This window comes from Brienomyrus brachyistius, chromosome 1 (genome assembly GCF_023856365.1).
Source record: "Brienomyrus brachyistius isolate T26 chromosome 1, BBRACH_0.4, whole genome shotgun sequence".
Lineage (NCBI taxonomy): Eukaryota > Metazoa > Chordata > Actinopteri > Osteoglossiformes > Mormyridae > Brienomyrus > Brienomyrus brachyistius.
This window is the reverse complement of record NC_064533.1, coordinates 1,681,177-1,706,881: the sequence shown is the minus strand read 5'-3', so window position 1 is coordinate 1,706,881 and position 25,705 is coordinate 1,681,177. Positions and strand designations below refer to the sequence as shown.

Here is a 25,705-nt window from a genome sequence, read left to right as displayed (position 1 = left end):
TTTTGTTCTCTAAGTAAACTTTAATGTAGGAGACTCAAAGACTTGAGCAGATGACCAAATGGCTTCCCTCCCAGACCTCTGCAATGCAGACTGGGTCATGGGCATAGCTTCCAGCTCACAACCACATCACATGCAAACCCTCCACTTCCCTCTGCACAGCATGGTACATAACAGCTAAAGGCTTTCATGCAGTCTGGAAACTGTCTAGCTGCAGGAAAAGGATCAGAATGGAGCATCCCAGCTACTGGGCTGGTTTTGATTAAAGCACAATCAAAATGAAGCATTTGTGCACTAACACTGTAAAACAACTGTTACTTCATTATCAGTGAAACTGAAACATCACCCAGAACTACTAATACAGCGTCATCTTGGCATTTTAAAAGACCGCCATGGGGCTGTCGTAATGAGCACAAGGCAGAGAGGAAGGCCAGCAGGCCATCGCCCAGGCATTTAGGTAATTCTTGATTCTGTGTTTATGGCAGTATAACATGACAATGAAGCATTAGCCTACTGGTCTAGCCAGGTTACTTAAACTCAAGCTGGAACACCAGGGAAAGCCACGCGAGGTTAACCGCAGTCTCCTGTACGCAGCAACAGAGCGTAGCATGGAATTCCCAGCAGAACTCGCTGGGCTCCACGGAGATGCTCTCCTTGCATTTCTCTCTCTGGAGGTTTTTGAAACGTCATGGTAGATGCATGCTAGGCAACAGAACTGCACACAACAATCCTACAACACATTTTTCCTCACATGCGTTTCTCTGTGCCATTCACTACATTCCCTTTTGTATTACAGACTCAGCTTGGTCATGGACTCGTTCCATTTTAGATTCACATCCAAGTGCTTTTTTATGGCTTGTAGAGACAATGGATTACATACATGTTACACATTTTCTGTTCAGGGTTGATCTGATTTCAGATCTTTTATGTTGTGATTTTGTTCGAGGTATATCAGAGAAATACCATTCTTAATAACAATATGCTGTAATTTACCATTAATTATGTTTCCTAATAAACACATAAGATATACAATGTATTTCATTAATGTTGGACAATGTGCTATTGAATGCAAAATGACATTATTAGCCGTGTAAGAAAATGTTTGATGTAAAGCAAACCGTATAAATAGAGAAAGTGTTCTAAGATACACTTTAGCCAAAAGAATAGTTAGTAAAATTAGAAAAAATAGAAAATATTTACTTTTACACATCATTCACAGCTAATTACTTGGTTAACTTAATGAGTTATTGTATAGGTTTTTTTTCCAATTGACACTGTGCATGAACATGAACAAGAACATAAAGATATTTACATCTAATTTTGAAAACAAGCTCTTGTGGCTGTGGGGTATTTTTCATTATCTTACCACACTGGAATCCCACGAATCAAAATGAATGTATATATAAGGCATACTGAACAAGTCTAAAAAAAATTAAGTTACAGTGGCCTTGAATATTCCTCCATTTGGCAGGTAGGGATTTTCTGGAGAACCTTGTCTTTTCCACGGGCATCTCTGGGGACGAGGAAGCTGAATTTGCAATAAAACTGAGGAGGGCTGGCAATGGACCCAGGACCAGGCCGCCAGTCTCAGTGAGGACCAGGACCAGGCCGCCAGTCTCAGTGAGGACCAGGACCAGGCCGCCAGTCTCAGTGAGGACCAGGACCAGGCCGCCAGTCTCAGTGAAGACCAGGACCAGGCCGCCAGTCTCAGTGAGGACCAGGACCAGGCCGCCAGTCTCAGTGAGGACCAGGACCAGGCCGCCAGTCTTAGTGCTCCTCCGCAGCGTGGAGATGATGACCTTACATTTGGAAGCCCAGACAGCCGAGGGCGACGACGAGCAGGAGGGCCAGACTGAATGACTGTGCAGACAGTACTCCACCAGCTATAACCATGGAGAGAAGGAAGTGTGAGAAAGGTAATGCAAGCAGGGAAAGAGTGTCAGAAGGAGCAATGGAGCAATGGAGAATCACCGGAAATCCGGACGCGGGAAATGGGACCATCGCCGCCCTCGCTGCGAGCTCGGACCTCCACCAAGAAGTCGCCCTCTGTCGGAACCGGGAAGTCCATGTAGTGCTTTCCCGTTGTGTACAGAATCCCAGTCAAGTGACCTGGCTTCTTGAACAGCACCTGTGCCACAGATAGTAGGATATCAGGGATCTTGATTACATTTATCACTTTAATCCATTTTAATCACGCAATCAATTAACTAGCTAGTTAGTTGCTTACAGAAAGCAAAATTTTCCAGTGTATGTACAGTTCCACGGCTCACCTACCTTGTAACCCTCTATGTACGACTCGTTGTCTAAGGCATAAACATGGTCCCAGGCCACATTTATGTAGGTACCCAGTAAGTTATACGTCCTGTAGATTCTTGCACGTCGGGCTGGAGCTGTAAGGAAGATGGAGGAGGGGGTCAGTCAGGGCCTAGAACCCGGGACGTACTGTACCGGACTGTAACCAGCTCTGTCCTTCAGGCTTTACCACCATGATAGATGCAATCAGTTATTATTCAGATGTAGTACAGGGGCAAAGACCTCATCAAGAAGCATCTCCCATGGAGAGCGTCTCGGGGTGCCCCGGGGGGCTTACGTGCTTTCTTGGTGTACATCTCGTAGTGCTCGCTCGGTGGGCCGAAGCCTGCAGAGTTGTAGGCACGCACTTCCACCAGGTAGTGCGAGTCTGGCAGCATGTTCTCCAGCAGGGTCTGGTTGATGTAGTTGGGCACCAGCACGCGCTGGGCCGCCGCCTCATTGTCGTCGTACTTCCTCCAGTACTTCACCTGGGAGGTGGCAGACAGCAGGGGGAGGGTTTAGGTTACCAAAGGGCTAATTCTCAGTGCGGAAGGGTCACTCTAGATGAAAGCACCTTAATGCACAGTGAGTGTCCATCCATTTTTAATAACCGAATATCCCATAAGGCTCACAACTGCATCAGCAAATGACAGGATGCATTTGTAGACATTCATCGGGGCAGGGTTGTCTGGCTGTGCGGGGTAGCCATCTTTGCCTGTGTGAAATCTGTAGAAAATAATCATATCACTGTTGGGTTCCTGAGCCATTAACCCCATAATTGTTGTGGTGGACTGTGCCGCAGCCCCCAGAGGGGACACACGACCCGGAATACCAACCCTGCTGTACTATAAGTCAAGGCTATTTATCTGGGCAGTAAGTGTACATATGCGTAGGAAAAAACACAATTTAACATTAACAACATATGCAATCAAGTTGTAAAAACTGCAGAGAGAATCATAGGCTCCGACCTCCCCTCTTTGGACACATTATACACCCAGCATTCTGCCTGGAGGAAAGCTCAGGTCATACTCAGTGATCAACATCACCCAGCTCAGGTCATACTCAGTGATCAACATCATCCAGCTCAGGTCATACTCAGTGATCAACGTCACCCAGCATTCTGCCTGGAGGAAAGCTCAGGTCATACTCAGTGATCAACATCATCCAGCTCAGGACATACTCAGTGATCAACATCACGCAGCTCCGGACATACTCAGTGATCAACATCACCCAGCTCAGGTCATACTCAGTGATCAACATCACCCAGCTCAGGTCATACTCAGTGATCAATATCACCCAGCTCAGGTCATACTCAGTGATCAACATCACGCAGCTCAGGACATACTCAGTGATCAACATCACCCAGCTCAGGTCATACTCAGTGATCAACATCACCCAGCTCAGGTCATACTCAGTGATCAACATCACCCAGCTCAGGTCATACTCAGTGATCAACATCATCCAGCTCAGGTCATACTCAGTGATCAACATCACCCAGCATTCTGCCTGTTCAGGAGGATGAACATATGATTTAACCTAAGACACCACTGGCCAGAGAGCATCACCACCTACAAAACACGATTTCACACCAGCTTCTTCCCAGCCACAGTTAGACTGATGGCTTAGGACATTAAGTCCAGTAAATACAGCCCCCCCACTCCCCCCATGGACATTACCTGGACAGTTAGAGTAGCACTTCAAAGAGGCAATCAGACACATCAGAGGACTACAACCTCATTTTCATTCTGTGTTTCCTCTTAGTCAGTCAAATAACTCTCTCAGTGCAATAGCCTAACAAACATGTGCAATATTCCACTTTTATGTATAACATACTTTCTTATTATTATTTATGTGAAATAATTCAGGGGCGGCATGGTGGTGCAGTGGTTAGCACTGTTGCCTCACACCTCTGGGACCCAGGTTCGAGTTTCCGCCTGGGTCACATGTGTGTGGAGTTTGCATGTTCTCCCCATGTCGTCGTGGGGTTTCCTCCAGGTACTCCGGTTTCCCCCCACAGTCCAAAAATATGCTGAGGCTAATTGGAGTTGCTAAATTGCCCATAGGTGTGCATGTGTGAGTGACTGGTGTGTGAGTGTGCCCTGCGATAGGCTGGCCCCCATCCTGGGTTGTTGCCTGCCTCGTGCCCATTATATATATCCATCCATCCATTTTCCAAACCGCTTATGATATTGGGTCGCGGGGGGTCCGGAGCCTATTCCGGAAGCAATGGGCATATATATATCTCTGGGAGATACTCAAGAATTCCAGTGTACTTGTACTGACCTGTACCTGTGCAAATGGCAGATATCTATCTATCTGTCTGTCTATCTGTCTAATTGACTGTTGTGTGAGTGAATGATGTGTAAGTGAATTATGTGTACGTGAATGATGTGTGAGTGAATGATGTGTGAGTGAATGATGTGTGAGTGAATGATGTGTGAGTGAATAATGTGTACGTGAATTATGTGTACGTGAATGATGTGTACGTGAATGATGTGTACGTGAATGATGTGTGAGTGAATGATGTGTGAGTGAATGATGTGTGAGTGAATAATGTGTACGTGAATGATGTGTACGTGAATGATGTGTACGTGAATGATGTGTACGTGAATGATGTGTGAGACGCATGTCCAGTCTCACCTGATAACCTTCGACAATTTGCTGGTAGACGGGCAGCCACCACACCTTGGCTTCGGTGGCAGTATAGGCTCGTGCCACGACCTCAGTTGGAGCCTCCGAGGGAACTGGGGGGGACAGGCAGCATCACCAGACAGCCGAAGCAGCTCCCTGTTTCTGGCTGTAAGACTCATGGCACAAGTCTCTGTTTTTAAAAGACCTATAACTGGAATCACACCTTACCGCTGGGCCCAGTACAAAGTACACTGAAATGCTTTGACCAGTCCCTGTTTAAAGGCTTAAGAAGGCAACTAAGGAAAGGAAAGGGTTGCATTAAGGTAAAGGGGATCATGTGACCAAAGTAGCATTTTTATATTCCAATAGTAATTCATAATGGAGATCACTGTTCAGGAAACTCAATGCCATGGAGCAGCAGTGAGAGAGCCTGAACTCACAAGTGGGAGAAGCATCATTTGCGTATTAAAGCCCTGATGATATCAAATCATTCATTCCAAAGGGCTCCCTTCAGCCCCCGATCCCCGACTCGCATTCCTGGCTGCACGCATCCAAACCCTTGATGTTCTAGGATGCCGATGGAAGCAGGAAGCAGTGGGAACAAGGGACTACAGAACCGAGGTACAGGAATGGAGGGCATAGGGAACAAGGGCAGAGATGACAAGAAAGTAAGGAACTAGAAACAGGGAACAAAAGATAAGGGAATAGAGAATGATAAGGGAACAGGAACCATGGGGGGGGCAGACTCACCATCCTGTGCGGTGTAAATGACGGCGGTGAGGCTGTAGGGACCCTCTCCCTTGTTATTATAGGCTTTCACCTTCACCTGGAACTCCGTGTTGGGCAGGATGTAGTAGTCCTTGTGCACATAGCGCCTAGCTTCAGGGTCGGCCACCGTCACCCGTCTCCACTCGTACTCCTCGTGCTGTTTGAAGGCCACCACGTACCCGAACTTCTTCCCGTTGTAGTACTGCGGCAGCAGGGGCTGCAGGTGCATGTTGAGACGGCAAAGTTTTCTAACATTCCTGCCTTGGATGACGAGTGGAGGTTAAGTCTGGCTTGGGCCCAGGGCTCAGAGACACCGCACAAGTACAGCCCACGTACCACAAGTACAGCCCACGTAGCACATGTACAGCCCACGTAGCACAAGTAAAGCCCACATTGCACAAGTACAGCCCACGTAGCACAAGTACAGCCCACGTAGCACAAGTACAGCCCACGTAGCACAAGCCCACATCACACATCCCACAAACTCACATTGCACGAGTAAAGCCCACATCACACAAGTAAAGACCACATCGCACAAGCCCACATTGCACGAGTAAAGCCCACATCGCACAAGTAAAGCCCACATCGCACAAGCTGACACTGCACAAGTAAAGCCCACATTGCGCAAGTAAAGACCACGTCGCACAAGTAAAGCCCACATCACACAAGCTCACATTGCACAAGTAAAGCCCACGTCACACAAGTAAAGTCCACGTCACACAAGTAAAACCCACGTTGCACAAGTAAAGCCCACACTGGACAAGTAAAGCCCACATTGCACAAGTAAAGTCCACATCACACAAGTAAAGCCCACATTGCACAAGCTCACATTGCACAAGTAAAGCCCACACTGGACAAGTAAAGCCCACATTGCACAAGCCCACATCGCACAAGTAAAACCCACGTTGCACAAGTAAAGCCCACACTGCACAAGTAAAGCCCACATTGCGCAAGTAAAGACCACATCGCACAAGTAAAGCCCACATCACACAAGCTCACATCACACAAGTAAAGTCCACGTCACACAAGTAAAACCCACGTTGCACAAGTAAAGCCCACACTGGACAAGTAAAGTCCACATTGCACAAGTAAAGTCCACATCACACAAGTAAAGCCCACATTGCACAAGTAAAACTCATGCTGCATCACAAATAAAGGCCATGTCGCACAAGTAAAACCCACATAACACAAATGAAGCCATTCACATCTCAACGCAAACTTCAACAATCAACTCTGCTATATTTCTAGACCTACAAAAGGATGTTCACCCCAAAGAAAGATTCATTTTTCAAGCAGACATCACCCAGGTTATGAGGCCAATGTGATCTTGGAAAAAGACCAAGCACTAATTTATAAAGCAGTTTAACCTGCTAACCTGTTTTCCCACTTTAATTACACAACCAGGATGACTGAACCTTCTTTAATCCACAGACATGCTTCCTTGTATGTTTATAGGACTTTCTATTGTGTTACTCTGGTGTTATACAATCAAGAACTCACACCCTCATGGAGGAACACAGGAACAGGACGTACCGTCCAGGTGATGAAGACCTCCCCATTTACATTGCTTCCCCCGCTGACGTCTGAGGGGGCCATGGTGGGAACTGCAACAAGATGACGACAGAGGAATGTCCCTGGCTCTGAGATCCTAACCACCAACATCTTTACGGACAGCAGAGTCTCAGCCTCTCTCACACAGTAACACGAGGTCACAAAAGCTCACATAGGCTCACACAGATTCACAAAATCTGCTGCTCATCCCTCCACTGGGTTTGAATAGAGGATCAATATTGTACTAATAAACTTCCTAGATTTTCCCAGATTCAGGCCTACCTGTGTTTTGTGTGACATAATGCAGTAACAAATTCCAACACAGGCATGTCGTTATGAACTCACCTGTATCGTAGGTGCGGATTTTAATGGACGGGATGCTGGGCTCGCCCATCCCCAGATCATTGATGGCGATGACGCGGAACTCGTAGTAACAGTGGGGGTACAGGTCCACCACAGTGGTCATCTCCTCACTGCCCTGGACAACTGGTGGAGCTGAGAACGGCAGATGTCCAAATGGAAAGGGCGTGCATTTCAGCCAGCCGGTCGGAAATCGCAGCCAAGCAGCCCTCCCCATTCTCATGCTGCACATGGCTGGGAGGGCAGCAGTACTCACAGGTACTGGCGTCTCGCCACTCCTCGCGATCCGGAGTGAACTGATCCCTGGTCTGGACGATGTACTTGATGATGGGACTGTGGTTGCTGGTGCCACGAGTCCAGACCAGCCTCACTGTCTTCTCCCGGATTTCTTCTGCGCGCACGCCTCCTGGTGGTCCCGGGGGTCCTGTGTCAAACAGCAGAAAACATGCTGGGAGAGCAGTGCCATTACAGAGGAGCACAGACGCCACCCTGTCAGCTCTCTGAGGACTTACAAGTGCTTTGTACTTAACTGCTGGCATCTTCTAGCATTGGATATGAATACACAGTGATCAAGTAGCAGTGCTGCCAGTACTCAAACGGAAAGACCAGCTTGCTGCAAAGAAACACGTCTGCGTAAAGGCTCGGGGTTAAAAGATTGCAACCATCATTTCTGGAGGAACCAAAGAAAGCGACAAGCTTTTTAATCCCATAATTCCGTTCAGGGCTCTGCGGAGGTTTCTAACTTTTAATTGAGGTGACATAGCGCTTGACAAAGAGCCCTGGATAGTTTGTGTCGAAAGGTCGGTTACTTATTCAGCTGCATAGCATTCTAATCCAAAGCTTTACAGCATTTATGCTTTTAATACTCTAACCATTTACAGTTGTGTTTTTCTGACTGCAGTGACCTTAAAGCTAAGCGTCTGGCACATGGTTTCATTCTAACCGGAGCTCAAACTTCTCAGTTGCTTCTGGCTGCTCCACAAGCCTTATAAACCGGGACGGCTGCAGACGGAAATGACAGTAATGCTAAACCTCCCGTCTTCTGTTCTGTTTTCCCTCTAAAAGGCAAATTCATTCATGTCTGTCAGCCCTGTAATTGGGTGATAATGTGATTTGGCTCCATTTTGTAGCCTGTTACTTTCCTGCCTTTGCTGTACCCACAGAGTGTGAGAGACACGTTGGGTTCACTGGCGTTATTTTTGTCCATGTCTCAGCACCTACAGACCGGTCCCTGGATGTCTTGCAGCAGAGGCTGTATGTTTGACCTTCTTAGTGCCGACTGGATTCACTGTGTCTGAAGGAACATTTTGTAATCAGCTCAGGAGGATAATAAACCATAGATCTTTACAAAGAATTTGGTGCAGCGTCTCCTGTCATCCAAAGGGCCCTGTTCTCCATAATGTCCCCATTAGCAAGGCCTTACCTGTGACCAGACCCACAGTAAGAATGCCAAGTATCATATCTAACCACTGTGATCAAAACACGATGTACAAGACAACTGCTCCAGCCAATAACATCGCTGATGCGACATTAAATGCCATAACCCTTATTTGGTCATTTTTGATCAACGAACTGAAAAAAACAAATACATTTAAAAGTCTCCTGGAAGACATTCAGTCTGTGGCTTTGAGAAGACCGCCTCAAAACAACAATAATCCCTCACTGACGGCCAAACCTAACCACTGCACTGGGCCCGTTCTCCAAACATCAGATCCAGAACTGCATTTAATGGCTCTGGCTTTGTAAATTATTTGGAACGACAGCCATCGGTGAGGAACCGTGCAGCGACTGGCAGACAGACAAGCCCCGTCGCATCTGTAAACCTCAGTGCTGCGAGCCGGACTCCCCCGACTGTCTTCAGAAGACGCTTCATATGGCCAAACATAACCTGCGGTCATAAAGGGACACAGAAGCGACTGTAGGGACCAAACATAACCTGTGGTGAAAAAGGGACACAAAAGGGACTGCAGGGACCAAACATAACCTGCAGTCAAAAGGGACACAGAATGGACTGTAGGAACCAAACATAACCTGTGGTGAAAAAAGGACACAGAATGGACTGTAGGAACCAAACATAACCTGCAGTCAAAAGGGACACAGAATGGACTGTAGGAACCAAACATAACCTGTGGTGAAAAAAGGGACACTGAATGGACTGTAGGAACCAAACATAACCTTCGGTCAAAAGGGACACAGAATGGACTGTAGGAACCAAACATAACCTGCAGTCAAAATGGAAATAGAAGGGACTGTAGGAACCAAACATAACCTGCAGTCATCAATGGACACAAAAGGGACTGTAGGGGGCAAACATAACTTACAGTCAAAAAAGGACACAGAATGGACTGCAGGAACCAAACATAACCTACAGTCAAAAATGGACACAAAAGGGACTGTAGGAAACAAACATAACCTGCAGTCAAAATGGACACAGAATGGACTGCAGGGGCCAAACATAACCTACAGTCAAAAATGGACACAAAAGGGACTGTAGGGACCAAACATAACCTGCAGTCATCAATGGACACAAAAGGGACTGTAGGAACCAAACATAACCTGCAGTCAAAATGGACACAGAATGGACTGTAGGGACCAAACATAACCTGAGGTGAAAAAGGGACACTGAACGTGTCTATGTCACGATAGACAATCAAAATCTAAATCGTGCAACCCACCTAGAAAAATGGTAATTAGAAATGCTACAGAAACTGTTGCTTGTATCTTTTAGCATTCTCCAACAGACATGTCAGCCTCTCGTCTACCAGCTTATCTCTTTATACTTGTGTTTTTGCGGTCCAGGGACTCACCATTGACGATGAGGTCCGCCCAGGCTGTGCTGTTGTCCACTATAGTCTGGGCAGTGCAGCTGTAGCGGCCGGTATGCCTCAGCTGCACGTTCTTGATCCACAGCTCTCCACTCGACTCTCGGGTCTGAGCGGGACAGAGGACCAGGTAGGCTGCTCAATTACAACATCTCTCACACGTTATACTAGAAGACAGGAAACTCTCAGCCAGGGGTGTAGCTAGAAATTCTGGGCTACCTCTGCCAGGGTATCCGTGCCCTTACTGCACCCCTGGGTGGGGCCCCTGTAAAGTGCTGGGCCCCATGAATCTTCCGGGGTATTCGTGCCCCTACTGCGCCCCTTGGAGGGGCCCCGTGAAATGTTATGGGCTCCCTGAATCTGCCAGGGTAGCCATGCGCCTACTGTGCTCCTGGGTAGGGCCCCTGAATCTGCCAGGACATCTGTGCCCATACAATGAACCTGCTCTCGGAAGTCAGACATTTTGAAGTCATGACCAAATTAAAAACTACCACCTTCTTCAAGGGGTCTCATCCAACGGACATTAACATTTAGCAGGGAGGGGCCTACGTGAGGGCTGTGGCCTTGTACAGATCAGACGGAGCAGCCTTACTCTACTGAGCACATGACTAATGGTTTCATTAAATCCAGAGCTGTGAATTCAGCTTTGCTGTAGGGATGATGTCAGAGCAAATCCGTAAGTGGGCAGCATCTCAACATGGCTCTCTGCAGATGTTGTGAGTATGACCTGCCCTCTACTGGAAAGAGAGAGTACTACAAAAATCCATGTTATAATGATTAGACAAAACTTGATTATTAGACAAAAGCATGATTAAAGAAAAATGCTGAGTGTTTTGGCGTTAAATCAGAACAAACTACCTACCATGATACGCTCATAGTGCTCGTTCTCCCGGTCAAAGTCGATAACGTGTGTGTCCACAGACCAGATGAAGGTAATGTCCAGGTCTGGGTCATGGGAGGCGGTGCACTGCAGGCGAGCTGTCTCTCCAACATGCACCCCTGTGTCGGACGGGGCCACGGTGATCTGGGTAGCCTCTGCAACAACAGGACCGGTGTGACTGGGCTGTTCCCACACACTGAAGCACAGAGATATTATTCCACACAAGGTAATATGACAGCTATTCCTTTCAAGAGAAGGATGATAAAAGATCAAAAAGGAACCCAGCTTTATAAAGGCTGCAACACATTTCTCCGGGAGACCCCAATGCTGTTTTTATGTACTAGACCAGAGGTGTCTGGGGGGCCGGAGCCCTGTGTAACTTAGCTCTTTCCCTGTTCCACCACAAATGACTCAGGTCAAGACCTGTGTGGTAATTAGCACAAGGAGTTGAATCAGGTGTGTTAAATGAGGGAAATCCCAAAAATGTGCAGGGCTCCGGCCCCCCAGGACTGGAGTTTGACACCCATATACTAGAATATAGAGGTATCGTGAAAACAGCCCTAACCACTAGAGGGCATGAGAGCACAGGAACCCGATCATGGGGCAAAAATTACTTAAGGGACCCCGCAGATGCTTTGTAATGGACAACAGCTGAGTCTTGTGGTCTACAGTGTGTAAGGAGCGAGCAGTGATACAGTGTGTAAGGAGCGAGCAGTGACGCAGTGTGTAAGGAGCGAGCACTGATACAGTGTGTAAGGAGCGTGCACTGATACAGTGTGTAAGGAGAGTGTACTGATACAGTGTGTAAGGAGCGTGCACTGATACAGTGTGTAAGGAGCGTGCACTGATACAGTGTGCAAGGAGCGTGCACTGATACAGTGTGCAAGGAGCGAGCACTGACACAGTGTGTAAGGAGCCAGCACTGATGCAGTGTGTAAGGAGCGTGCACTGACGCAGTATGTAAGGAGCAAGCACTGACGCAGTGTGTAAGGAGCGAGCACTGACGCAGTGTGTAAGGAGCGTGCACTGACACAGTGTGTAAGGAGCGTGCACTGACGCAGTGTGTAAGGAGCGTGCACTGATGCAGTGTGTAAGGAGTGTGCACTGACGCAGTGTGTAAGGAGCGAGCACTGACACTGTGTGTTGCTGCACTTATCACATGACAAACCACCTCAGGGGTGAAAACCTGAGTGCAGCCATGAGGCAGGTGACACCTCAGCACCACACTAGTCTGAATGGACCAGTGTGAAATTTTTTCCAGTGGCTGGAGTGCCAATCCTGCCACCAACCCCCAAGTTATTCCCTGTAAGTTGGAGGACCTCCTTATAGGGCTGGATGTAGATTAACAGGTTAAGGGCCTTTGCTCAAGGGCCCAACAGAGTAGAATTACTCTGGGCATTCAGGGGATTTGAACCAGCAACTCCATAGCCTTAGAGCCATCACTCCACCCAGATGGTGTCCTTCCATCCAGTGGATGGAAGAACAGAAAAAAAGGTTCAATGTTCTGAACAATCTCTTAGGTCTTGTTCAATCACCCTCGCTCATGGACATAAGGCTACGACTGTTCTCACACCTGTGATGGACAGGGTGCCGGTGCTATTGGCCTTGCCCCTGTCATTCTCTGCGAAGCAGGTGTACATCCCCTCATCTGCCTTTGTGGCGTTGAAGATCTCCAGGCTCCCATCATCCCAGACACGAATCCTAGTGACACACGGTGGCCAAAACAGGCATTACGTGACACGGGTCACACAAGACCCGCTCCCAGTATTATGTAGACACTACAAGCACAAGCATGTGGCTAATTAAGCCGCTTCTGGGTGACTGGATAACAGTAAACATTCAAAACCTTTTCCTAGTATTACTAGCTATGTTATTTCTGTAGCATTTGGTTAGCATACCGGACACTGATGACATAGCAATGCTCTGTGTTTTTACTGGTTATCTAGTCTTTGTATTCAAGTACCTAAGACCTTGGTAACAAAACTGGCTCAGTCAGTGTACTTCTTTCCTTTGTACTGCCTGTTGCACCTTCCACCCCCCGTTCTGCTTTCCCTTCTCCAGCCCCTTCCTCTCTTCCCCTTGAATTCCTGCTGGCTGACCTTGACGAGTTGGTCAGCATCATGGTTCCTTTGCTCCAAGTGATCTTGGCCCTGGGAGCAGCCTTGGGTTTGCACTCGATGACCACACGTCCATTTCTGGCACCCAGAAGCCTTCTCCTCACTGGGTTGTTCTCAAATATTGGAGGACAGGCTGTGGAGGGACATTCCCATATTATATTTGAATGCAATTCACACTGTTCCGTTGGTCAAATATATGTAAAGTGGAGGTATGCATAGGAATGCACAGACAGATGTGTGGGTGTCAGCACAGGGTACAACCCCACCCCCACAGGAGGGAGAAACAGCCCCTGCACCCAAGCCGAGTTGAGAGACACACTAACCAATCACACGCAGCTCGGCATTGGCGTAGATGCTCCCGTGCCGGTTCTCGGCGATGCACTGGTACATTCCGGAATCCTCGAAGGTGAGTGTGCTGAACTTCAGCTCCCCCTTGCCATACTGCATCGGGAGGGCCAGCAGTTAAATTCACACTCTCTACTGACCTGGGGGCCACCAGTAAGCTAAACAAAAACACAGTATGTAACTGCAAAGAATAATCTCACTGTATACAGAGTTTAAGATGGCCGCACTTTAATGCCGCACTCTCTTCATTTGTATTTGTATTATATTCGCAAGGTTTCAGTTTGAAATCCTTTGGGAAGGGGACGAGGGCACATCTGGGACACAGTGGCATGAAGGTATCCCCAATGGGGCGTCATCCTCACCGAATATCCATTTTTGAGCCAGCGGATATAGGGCTCCGGTCTTCCGGTGGCTACACACGACAAGGTCAGCTCGCTGCCGATGTCCTTCTCTGTGTCGTTGATGTGTGCCGCCCACTCAGGGGCAGCTAGGGTGGAGCAGAGGCAGAAAGACAGTGCAGAGAGGCAGCGCAGAGAGACAGCGCAGAGATACAGTGCAGAGAGACAGCGCAGAGAGACAGCGCAGGGATACAGCGCAGAGATGCAGTGCAGAGAGGCAGCGCAGGGAGACAGCGCAGAGAGACAGCGCAGGGAGACAGCACAGGGATACAGCGCAGAGATACAGTGCAGAGAGACAGCACAGAGAGACAGTGCAGAGAGACAGCGCAGAGAGACAGCGCAGAGAGACAGCGCAGGGAGACAGCGCAGAGCCACATCAGGGTGTGAATACAGCTACACGGATACAGGACAGTACTGGATATAGCCAAGTAAAAAGGTGGTGGTTCTCGGAGCTGTACCTTCCACGTAGAGGTAGGCCTTGTACCAGTCCTTGCCTTTGGAGTTGAGAGCCTCACACTCATAGTAGCCCTCATCCTCTATCTGCACTGTGAAGAGGTGCAACAGCGCCCCCGCCATGGTTATCTCATGATTGGCAGGCAGCTCGGCATCACGCTTCCGCCAGCGGATCTCTGGGATGGGACTGAGCACAGGACCGCTGTCACTCTGCCTTGCCTACAGTCTTGTACGTCTCCTGCCCAAATTGCTGTTGTAAACAGCGCTGCCCAATTAATGTCCACGACAATGCCTAGTGTCTACAGTCCTGACCCACACATACTGTCTACACTAACACCCAAATCCATATGGTATTGTCTTCCTCATCCAAGACAAGAGGACAGACACCAAAGAAAATCTCATAACTCAGTGTTTCAGTAAGAATTAATGTGCATTTAATGTCATAACTCACTTTCCCAAGGCAAAGCATTCGAGGGTGACGTTCTGATTCACCAGGGCGTAGGTTTTTGAAAATTTAACTTTTATGTCAGCCGCATACTTATAAACCGTGCCTAAGGGAGAACAGATCTCAGATCAGTGAAAGTCATACATAGCATACATTCACTGAGGTAGCAGGTACAAATCAGAAGATGCTCATGATAATTGCAAGTGCGTTTCCACATCACTGTCCCCCTCAATCCAAAGTCAGAGAACAGCCATGTCCGAAGCAGGCTGCTGTCATTTATAGGCAAATAACATTAGCATGTGTGCTAGCATCTTTGGGTTGACCTGGGTTGATGTGTCACTACTCACGCTCTGCTAGCGGGATCAGAGGAATGAACGGGCTAATCACGCTTTTGGAGACGGTTAAGCTGGACATATAACAGGAGTAGTTGCCGAAGTCTGATTCCTCCACTTTAGAGATGTACAGGTTTCCACTGGTCTGGGATACAAAGCGCCTTCTGTCGGGGTGCAGGAAATTGGGGGCCTCATTGAGAATCCAGCGGAACGTCACATCATCTGAGGAGCAACACATACTGGTGAAGATCACTGGGAGAACGTGAAAAAATATACACGGAAATGCTCAGCTGAAAGACTTCATTAGACTGGGAGTTTCTGAGGAGCTTCCCTGTCTATCCTCCCAGTTGTTTAGTGTCAATTCACTCTCTGCAGGCCAGACGCCTTATTATATACAGACCTCGCTGGTGGTCATGAAACATTAGGTGTGCCACCTCAAACAGCTCTAAGCTCATTAGCCTTCCTATCTATTAGCCTTTTCTTTACTGCATGAACAAATTCTGCTTGCCAATAACAGCCTAGCATAACAGAGAGCCAGGGGCCAGCTTACCGGCGTTATGGTCAGGCGGGACACACAGCAGAACCACCCCTTGTCCCTCTCTCACTTGTACTGCTTCGCGTTCTTCTACGGAGAATGGATTCAGGTCTGGGAAAGGCGGGGTTACCCGAGTTAACAACTTAAGGCCAACTAGAGGACACATTGTATCTTCTGAGGGTTAACGTGTGAACATGGCGACTGCACGACTACACAGAAGAATTTAAAATACTGTTAAAGTATTATGGATCTTCCAGAGGATCCTCTCTGTGCCCATTAAGGCACCATCACCAAACGTGTTACCTAGAACGTACACGAAGAAGTACAGCTCTGGCTGTGGTGTTAGGAGAGTCATACTCTTGACTTACAGCCAAATCTGACGATGGCCTCCTTGCTGATGATGATGCCGTAGATGTTCTGGGCCACACACACGTACTTCCCGGTGTGTTTGCTTCGGTCCGGGTTGGTGACCACCAGGTTGCCACCTACCAGGCTGTAGTGCTCGTCCGGCTGTTCCAACAGCTTAATCTCCCAGTTGTTTATCCTCCATCTGGAGAGGAAAGAGCCAGTCATGCCCTCAGATCAGCACCCACTGCTCCAGACTGTCACCATCTCCATGGGCCATCATCTCCTAAACAGTCCTATATATGGGCCTGTTTAAGACACATTAAATGAACCACAAAACATCCGTAGGAGTTATAATTAAGTTTTTGAAATATTTTAGAAAACAGAATTTTTTGATTGTATTTTGTAGCTTTTTTTGTTAATGCACTAAATATTTCGTTGGTTTTGTTACTAAGTTTTAGGTTATCAGACTTACTTAGAGAACAGGAAGTGATCACTGCAGAAGAACATGGCGTCAGTCCGTTGGGGACTGGGATCCTGGAACTTGGTTTGCAAACCGCTGACAGCCTGCAGTTCCTCCCCACCGTTACCTCGCCTGTGATGTCACCTTTCGCTTTGCATTAATGTTTCCGATGTACATTCTGCTGAATCGCTGGCTGCTGCATGTCTGCTCTATATCCACCTGCTTGCCTGCTTATGTTCTTTACCCGCCCGCCTGCCCGCCTGCCCTCCTTGCCATCTGCACTGTTCTCACCTGGATCTGCTTGCTAAAGCTACGACATTGTATACTTAATATCACTACCTGGAGAAAAGACCAGATAGCGTCTGGTTTGGCTGTTTGCTGGGATTTTGTGATGCCAGTTACATTTGGATACTGGCATCACAACATCCATCACGGATCACGTCCTTCAGTAGGAGGACACAGGATTAAACGGAAAAAAAGGTCAGTCCCATCAAACACTGCATTGGTGTCTCACTGCATTGAGCAGAGGAAGGCGGGGTGGAAGGCCAAAGGCAGGAGGACAGACAGCTGAAGCAGGGGTGTGGCAGGGTTGGGGGGGTGCAAAGGATGCTTTACTTATATTTGGCGGGGGGGTTGGCCCGGGCCCGACAGTTCATGGAGAGCTTTCCCTCTGGAAACTCCTCCGGGTAGATGGTGTCCATGGGCTGCTCCTCGAACACCGGCCCATAGCCCGTCGCGTCCTCTGGGGGAAACAGCAACGGCGCTTTAGCAGAGTTAGATCCCACACTGGGGGAATCTCAGTCCATTAGAAAGAGGCAGTTCTATCACTTGGTATTTGTGAAATATGCAGAGGGAAACAGGAAAGAACCGCAGAGGAAGCAGGGCAACATGCACACTGCAGACACACTGCAGACACACTGCAGACACACTGCAGACACACTGCAGGGGCGGATCAAGGCCCAAACCAGGAGTGATGATCAGCACCGCCCAGTGAAGCCCTGCACCGACCTGACATATTCCATCCATCCATCCATCCATTGTCCAAACGGGGTCGCGGGGGGTCCGGAGCCTATCCCGGAAGCAATGGGCACGAGGCAGGGAACAACCCAGGATGGGGGGCCAGCCCATCGCAGGGCACACTCACACACCATTCACTCACACACGCATTCCTATGGGCAATTTAGCAACTCCAATTAGCCTCAGCATGTTTTTGGACTGTGGGAGGAAACCGGAGTACCCGGAGGAAACCCCACGACGACATGGGGAGAACATGCAAACTCCGCACACGTGACCCAGGCGGAGACTCGAACCCGGATCCCAGAGGTGTGAGGCAACAGTGCTAACCACTGCACCACCATTCCGCCTCCAGTGCTAACCACTGCACCACCATGCCGCCCCCAGTGCTAACCACTGCACCACCATGCCGCCCCCAGTGCTAACCACTGCACCACCATGCCACCCCCCTGACATATTCACACTGCTCAATTATCACATCATCTGGCAAAGACAAATGACAACAGAACTTTATCATTGAAGAAATGTACAGACAGGGCTTACCTCCGTAAATCCTGGGCATGTCACCAAACAGCAATGCTGCTGCAAAATATACACAGAGAAGAGCAGTAAAAAATTGTCTTAGAAAATAGTTATATTCATAAGAAGAGTATATTACCTGTGCATGTAAATACATAAATTGTTGACTGAAGTTTAAACTTATATTTTCAAACATAGACTATTCATCTGATTCAGATCAGAATGAAACCGTCTCCACGGTACATGACAGAGAATTTTTTTTATGTGTTCTCATATGAATTTGCAGTGTCATCTTCCCAGAAAGGCACCATTAGCAAAAGCTAGTGTGTGGTACGCGTCAGCAACGTTACTTTTTAAGCGTTTACTCTTATATTCTTACTTTAAAATGTACTAGACACACAGCAGGACAAACATTAAGTACATAAATAGATGAAAGCCATACAGGAATGCAGTCCTCTCTCCTACGCTGGAATGAACGGTTTCATCTACACAGGTACCATCATTATATCTGAATTCTCAGGTTATAATTCCTCCCGTCCTACAGGTGGAGCTGTCACACGGACTCACCTGTGGAAGGGATGAGTAGAGAGAGGCTGAAGAGGAGGACACATGGGGCTGACATGGTTTCTGCGATGGATGGAGGCCAAGAGCAGCACTAAGTCAGTAACCTATGGAGCATCGATGAGAGACGTGGGTTCCTGTTGGAAAGAGACAGATGGTTTCTGTCACAGAAAAACTGTACAAATCATTACTTACGTTACTCTGCTGGGTAGAAAACTTCTCTTCAGAGCAATACACACATCTTATACTTTTACACTCCATAAATGGCTGATAAGTGAAAGATAAGTGAGAGAGAGAGTCAACATATTCAAGAGGAATTACTTTATCTACAATTCACCTACGGTAGGTCTATGTATTTATGTGGTTCAACATCATTTGGATATTTAGGATTTAAAAAGACTGACCCTGTTCCATCAAACTAAACTCCAGACAGCTTATATGGATTATTTAAAGCAGCTTCTCTGTGGCAGTCTTTCCAAATACCCACTGAATGGCATCATTTGGCAAAAACATACAGTGAGGGAAATAATTATTTGACCCCCTGCTGAATTCTTAAGTTGACACATTAATAAAGAAATGAGAAGTCTGTAATTTCACTGGTATGTTTATTTAAACAGCAAAAGATAGATTATTAACAAAACAAGCAAAAAAATCATTATGTGACAGCCACAAACCAATTTGTCATTTATCTAGGGAAATAAGTATATGATCCCCTACAAGGCAGCAAGAAATTAGGTCAAGTACACAACACAAGTAGTACTTATTTAAGTATTAACAGATACCAAGCCATCATTGTCATTTAATGGCATTACTTTGTTAAACAGTATTCTTGGGTCACTAACCTGTCTACATCTTCAACCTTATCACCATGGGAAATACCAAAGAAACGTCTAAGGACATCAGAGACAAGATTGTTGACCTTCACAAAGGTGTAATGGGCTACAAGATCATCAGCAAGCTACTTGGTGAGAAAGTGACAACTGTTGGTGGAATTATTCGCAAATGGAAGAAAGACAAAATAACTGTCAATCTCCCTCGGTCTGGGGCCCCAAGGAAGATCTCATCTCATGCGGCATCACTGATCGTGGTGAGGGCCAACCACAGAACTACATGGGAGGAGCTCGCTAATGACCCCAAAGCAGCAGGGACCGCAGTCACCAAGAAAACCATCGATAACACATCCTGCCGTTACGGTTTCAAATCCTGCTGTGCTCGCAAAGTACCCCTGCTCAAAAGGGCCCATGCTCAGGCCCGTCTGAAGTATGCCAGTGAACACCTGAATAATTCCAATGAGGCTTGAAAGAATGTCATGTGGTCAGATGAGACCAAAATCAAGCTGTTTGGCACCAACTCTACTTGCCATGTTTGGAGGAAAAAGAATGCTGACTATAATCCCAGGAACAGCATCCCTACTGTCAACCATGGAGGTGGAAGCATTATGCTTTGGGGGTGTTTTTCTGCCAAGGGTACAGGGTGTCTGCACTGCATCGAAGGAAAGATGGACGAGGCAATGTACCGTAAAATCTTGAATGAGAACCTCCTTCCTTCAGCCACCCCTTCAGCAGGTGGGTCTTCCAGCAAGATAGCGACCCTAAGCATGCGGCCAAGGCAACAAAAGAGTGATTCAAGAAGAAGCACATTAAGGTCATGGGGGCCCTAGCCAGTCTCCAGACTTTAACCCCATAGTATTCGCTATGGAGGGAACTCAAGCTTCATCTATCCAACTGACAGCCTAAAGACCTTAAAGATTTGAAGGAGGTCTACAAAAAGGAGTGGATGAGAATTCCTGATGATCTGCACACAATCCTGGTGACCAACTACAAGAAACGTCAGGCAGCTGTGCTTGCAAACAATGGTTATTCCAACAAGTACTAAAGTATGTGTTTCATACGGGATCATATACTTATTTCCCTAGATAAATGACAAATTGGTTTGTAACTGTTACATAATGATTTGTTCTTGCTTGTTTGGTTAATAATCTATCTATCTATTTTGCAGTTTAAATAAACATACCAGTGAAATTACAGACTTCTCATTTCTTTATTAATGGGTCAACTTAAGAATTCAGCAGGGGGTCAAATAATTATTTCCCTCAGTGTACAGCGGATCATTCCAGGAGTCAGATATGAGGAAGGAGCTCACTGCAGATGACCTATACTGTCAGTGAACCTTTATATTTAGATTTAATGACCTACACTGGATCAGACACTGGATCAGACACTGGATCAGACACTGGATGAACAAACAAATGTGCAAGGCTAATGCACTACAGCTCACGAGTCTCATCACAGAACACAGCACCATCACAGCACGCGAGAAGCACACGTTTCCGCACATTTCCTGTGCTGGAAACGTCCTGGTGCAACACTGGACCTATGCGTCCCTGTTTTTGTCTGTAAAAGGTATTTTCTATACACAGACCACAGCAGAGCACTGTGACCTACAGTATGTTTGCTGAGGTGGAGTCCAGGGACAAAGCTTATCTTCCTGTGTGACAAATACGCGTCAGAAATAAGAATGGTGCTTCACGCATTCCTCCATGCGGCTCTGCCACCGTGATGAAAGTGTCAGGTGTTCTTAGAGGAGCGCATGACAGAGTAACTGGACCATAACATGTCTGGGATTTCCCGGAGGAGGCAAGGAGGCCAGCAGATGCTTCACCGAAGCTGACGTAGAACATCTAAGCAGATCACGTGCTGCAGTGCTAAATAATCCCCAGCTCTCCGTCTACCATAAGCCCCACCTTCCCTGCTACAGGTAACCCTCTATGTTTCAAATCAGAGTGTTGGGCTTTTATAACCTTCACAGCTGAGGGGTGGGTAACAGTCTATATGAAGAGATTTTGGACTTGGAAAGCAGCAGCCTGGCTATTCCTGCATTACGAGGAGATGCACTGAGCTGGGTGAAGATGTACAGAAAGGGGCACGTTTGTGTGGCACCTCCCAGGGCCCCTAGTGGGCATCAGCTGCTGCATGTTGGATTCATTCTGACCTGTCAGATATATATGCTATGCTATGCTAAAGAATGCTATGCTATGCTTTCTGTACCTAAACACCAGAACCATCTGAACTGTATTTCATCAGCTATGCTTTGCATGATTACAATAAAGCTGCATCTGTGATACACACCACTTGCAAAGTTCAGAAGCATTAAAACAGGAGCCCTACCTCTGCGTATTGTTTCACAGATTCTAACATGCACACTCGGTCCTGCAGAACTAAGCTTCATTCTGCAGCTTGACTCCCCGTGCTAAAAATACACTCCCATGTATGTGATGTAACCTCTGACCAGGCAGATTCTGTCCCAAACACGCTCAGAGGACAGACACTGAAGCTGCTAACCTACTGGAGCTGCTAACCCACTGGAGCTGCTAACCCACTAGAGCTGCTAACCCGCTTCTCCCAGAGATTAAAACGTGAAAAAACACGACCATAGAAAGAGGAGTAAACATCAACAAACCACTAAAGTGAAATCAAAGCAGTACAATACTGCAGTGTTTTCTAATAGTACATTACAATTATAAAATAAAATGCAGCAGTTAAGGCTATTTGAGGCTAGTTATGGGCAGCCAGCACACTGCAGACACGGGCAGCCAGCACACTGCAGACACGGGCAGCCAGCACACTGCAGACACGGGCAGCCAGCACACTGCAGACACGGCAACCTGCACACTGTAGACACGGGCAGCCTGCACACTGTAGACACGGGCAGCCTGCACACTGTAGACACGGGCAGCCTGCACACTGCAGATACGGGCAGCCCGCACACTGCAGATACGGCCAGCCCGCACACTGCAGATACGGGCAGCCCGCACACTGCAGACACACAGAGCTGATGCAGCTGCATCCCGCATCCGCCCCCTTCTGTGCTCAGCCGCCATTGCTTGCCAGGCGTAGTGAATGCTGCAGAAATGAGGCTACCCTGTAGATTCAGGTCGAAAACAGCAAAGGGAAAGGCTTAGGACCCTGGACGGCCTTGTCACATTGCCGGGCTGTTCCCAGCTCAGCCTGGATGTTTAATCTCTTCCGGAAATAAAGTGGCCATAAGTAAAGTCAATTTTTATGAGAACCTACACCTTTTGCTTGAAATCACTTAGAAAGATAACATTTCAAAGGGATCACATCCACAAATAAAAATTACATAAACAGGCGCAAATAGGGGACAAATGCTAAACCTTTAATCATTATGCTTGGCATCACCTTCCCACTACAGCTCAGATTATAGGTCACATTCTGTCACTTCAGCTAAAGCTGACTGAAAATGTCCTGCTCCGGGACAAACACCAACAGGCTAAGAAGAAAACAGGCAACAGGCACTGAAATACAACTACCAGGAATTAGAGAAATATATCATGCATGCACCCATCCATCCATCCATCCATCCATCCATCCAAGGGTCACGGGGCTCCAGAGTCTTACCCAGAGGCTATGGGCACAAGGTAGGGAATAACCCAGGATAGAATGCCAACCCATGGCAGAATATGCCATTCAAACAGTAGATTTCTGTTCATACTTCTGGCCAAAAAGATCTAGGCTTCTGTATCCTGGCAGGCTCTCAGGAAAAAATATTTCCCAAATGAGTATTTTTTTTTCTCTATATTCTGATTAAAGATGGTGCTGATTTATTAGGGCCTGTTCTGTTTATGGGGGGTCAAGTAGCTTTTTGCAGAGGGAAATGTCTCCTGGTCTTTTCTTTCCACAGTATGCAGTATATGCACCTCTGACGTATTCCAAATAATTCTTGGTAGTTAATAAAAAGTAATTATACATCCGGTAACAGCAGGGCATGGATAACGACCGACAATGCAGCTCTCCAGACAAAGGGGAACTTTATTAGCAAAACAAAACTGGGCTTTATCCATGGCAAAGTATTTCATCATGACAATTTTTTAAATAACGAATGATATTGATCACGATGTAATTTAAGTCATTATTTCTTTACTTCATTGCTTAAAATCCCCTTAGAATTGCTCTTAAACAGAACATGAATAAAGGCAACAAACTTTATCTACTATGCTTTATCTACAGTACATTCAGTGACACAGTAATCATGGCCCCTAAGCAAGTGAGCAGTGATAGCAGCAAACCGAAGAGGAAAGTAGTGAACTTTGTTTTGAATGACCTTACCACAGGCAGAGGTGGATAATTCCCATCCAGAGAGTAAAAGTCCAAACCAAGATTCTGTTTCAACCAACCAGTTGAGTATAAAGAGTCACAGTGACCCAACTGACTGGTTGACACAAAATCTTGGTCTGGACTTTTACTCTCTGAATCTGAACTCCTCTGGCTAAAGATCAAGCTATATGAAAATATGAACCTTCAAAAGGTCATTGAATGTTCCCTTAATTCATAACTTTATGAAGGGATCCTTAAGGGCAGAGGAGGAGACAACTACATGCAGAGAGACAAGGGACGGCAAATAACTACGTCACAGAGTACGGCAGGGAACGGGTCTGGAGCCTCCCAGGAGCCTATCTGGGTCAGCAGACGCATCTGAACAAGAACGGGGAAGATCCACCATCTCACCGAGCCACACAGACCACACGGCTCAGTCTGCCATGTGCCACCTTAAAAAAGAGGCATAACACCATGCGGGACGGACAGATGGCAGCAAAACGCCAGTCAGCAGTCAGCCAGCCATTTCCAGGGGCAAGTCCCTGACCCAGGACCTCCGTCTGCTACAGCACGTCCTTCTGCAGCAGAGGTCCTGCATCCATTACTGAGCTCATGGCAGCAGCAGTTCAGTGGAGGTGTCCGCACACGGTGCTTGGAGCGTCACGGTGCCTTCACGTCCCCATCGTGCCGATCCTCCAGTCTGCCACATTTCTGTATTGAAGTGCTTCCCTGTTAGTCTTTCCCCAGTCCTGTCATTGAAGTGTTGTGACGTTATCACCTGTTCTGCCTCGTACACCTCTCCGTTTACCGATTAAATCCCTCGTTCCCCAATCCTTCATGTCTTTCTCCTGTTTCCCTGGTCCATGCCCATGTGCCACACTATACCAGCCTATGTGTACCTTTGCTTTCACGTTGTTTTTTTTTGTTTAGTTCATTTTCAGGAAATAAAGTGCAATAAAAGCTTGGTGGAAAAAAAGGCAACATAAATGGTTAGAGAGAGGAGACTGGGGGGTTGGGCTGTCCCACATGTCGTCCGATTAAAACATCCCAACAGTCAGTAATCCCTGCCTTTGCACTGGATGGGGGGGAGGCACATACAGGTCAGAGTCTCTGCTAAACTGCGTGTGTCACTGTGTTTTGCTACAAAAAGCAGACACACAATCCTTCTCCTTTTGCCCAAACAATTGAAAAAGTCTATCCCCCCCCCCAACAAAATTAATCGAGCACCAGCACTTCAAAAGTTCCCTTTGTGAAATTAATGAAGTTCATGTTAATCACGCAAAATTTAGTAAGGTCGGCCAAAAAAGAGGAACCCCTCCCTCACCCTCCATTAGGGCTCCTGTCCTGCAAAACGCCTGTGCAAATCTGACCCAGACGCGTGGTTATACAATGGATGGATAGTTTTTGATATATATATATATATATATATATATATATATATATATATATATATATATATATATATATATATATATACACACGTGGACAAAATTGTTGGTACCCTTCAGTCAATGAAAGAAAAACTCACAATGGTCACAGAAATAACTTTAATCTGACAAAAGTAATAATAAATAAAAATTCTATGAAATTTAACTAATAAAAGTCAGACATTGATGATTTTCAACCATGCTTCAACAGAATTAATAAAAAAAAAAAACTCATGAAACAGGCCTGGACAAAAATGATGGTACCCCTAACTTAATATTTTGTTGCATGACCTTTTGAGGCAATCACTGCAATCAAACGATTCCTGTAACTGTCAA

The 25,705-nt window shown here is 47.0% G+C and overlaps 1 protein-coding gene across 3 annotated transcripts in view; it reads right to left on the bottom strand.

Moving 5' to 3' along the window:
- Positions 1–25,705, bottom strand: part of cntn1b (contactin 1b) — a 32,466-nt gene continuing 6,761 nt past the window's right edge. The window contains exons 2-24 of one of the 3 annotated variants that reach the window (XM_049010365.1): positions 18,835–18,965; positions 18,292–18,330; positions 17,350–17,476; positions 16,295–16,476; positions 15,942–16,037; positions 15,407–15,613; positions 15,066–15,165; positions 14,620–14,801; positions 14,126–14,250; positions 13,742–13,859; positions 13,401–13,551; positions 12,875–13,002; positions 11,284–11,456; positions 10,407–10,530; positions 7,856–8,023; positions 7,585–7,734; positions 7,222–7,292; positions 5,671–5,905; positions 4,930–5,033; positions 2,588–2,777; positions 2,272–2,387; positions 1,969–2,125; positions 1–1,880 (exon numbers count right to left, since the gene is read on the bottom strand). In XM_049010365.1, coding sequence (XP_048866322.1) covers positions 1,798–1,880; positions 1,969–2,125; positions 2,272–2,387; positions 2,588–2,777; positions 4,930–5,033; positions 5,671–5,905; positions 7,222–7,292; positions 7,585–7,734; positions 7,856–8,023; positions 10,407–10,530; positions 11,284–11,456; positions 12,875–13,002; positions 13,401–13,551; positions 13,742–13,859; positions 14,126–14,250; positions 14,620–14,801; positions 15,066–15,165; positions 15,407–15,613; positions 15,942–16,037; positions 16,295–16,476; positions 17,350–17,476; positions 18,292–18,330; positions 18,835–18,889 — 3,081 coding nt within the window. In that variant the 5' untranslated portion in view covers positions 18,890–18,965 and the 3' untranslated portion in view covers positions 1–1,797. Of the gene's footprint in view, positions 1,881–1,968; positions 2,126–2,271; positions 2,388–2,587; positions 2,778–4,929; positions 5,034–5,670; positions 5,906–7,221; positions 7,293–7,584; positions 7,735–7,855; positions 8,024–10,406; positions 10,531–11,283; positions 11,457–12,874; positions 13,003–13,400; positions 13,552–13,741; positions 13,860–14,125; positions 14,251–14,619; positions 14,802–15,065; positions 15,166–15,406; positions 15,614–15,941; positions 16,038–16,294; positions 16,477–16,746; positions 17,477–18,291; positions 18,331–18,834; positions 18,966–25,705 lie in introns of those variants that run through there. The other 2 variants (XM_049010371.1, XM_049010377.1) reach the window with 2 other exon arrangements.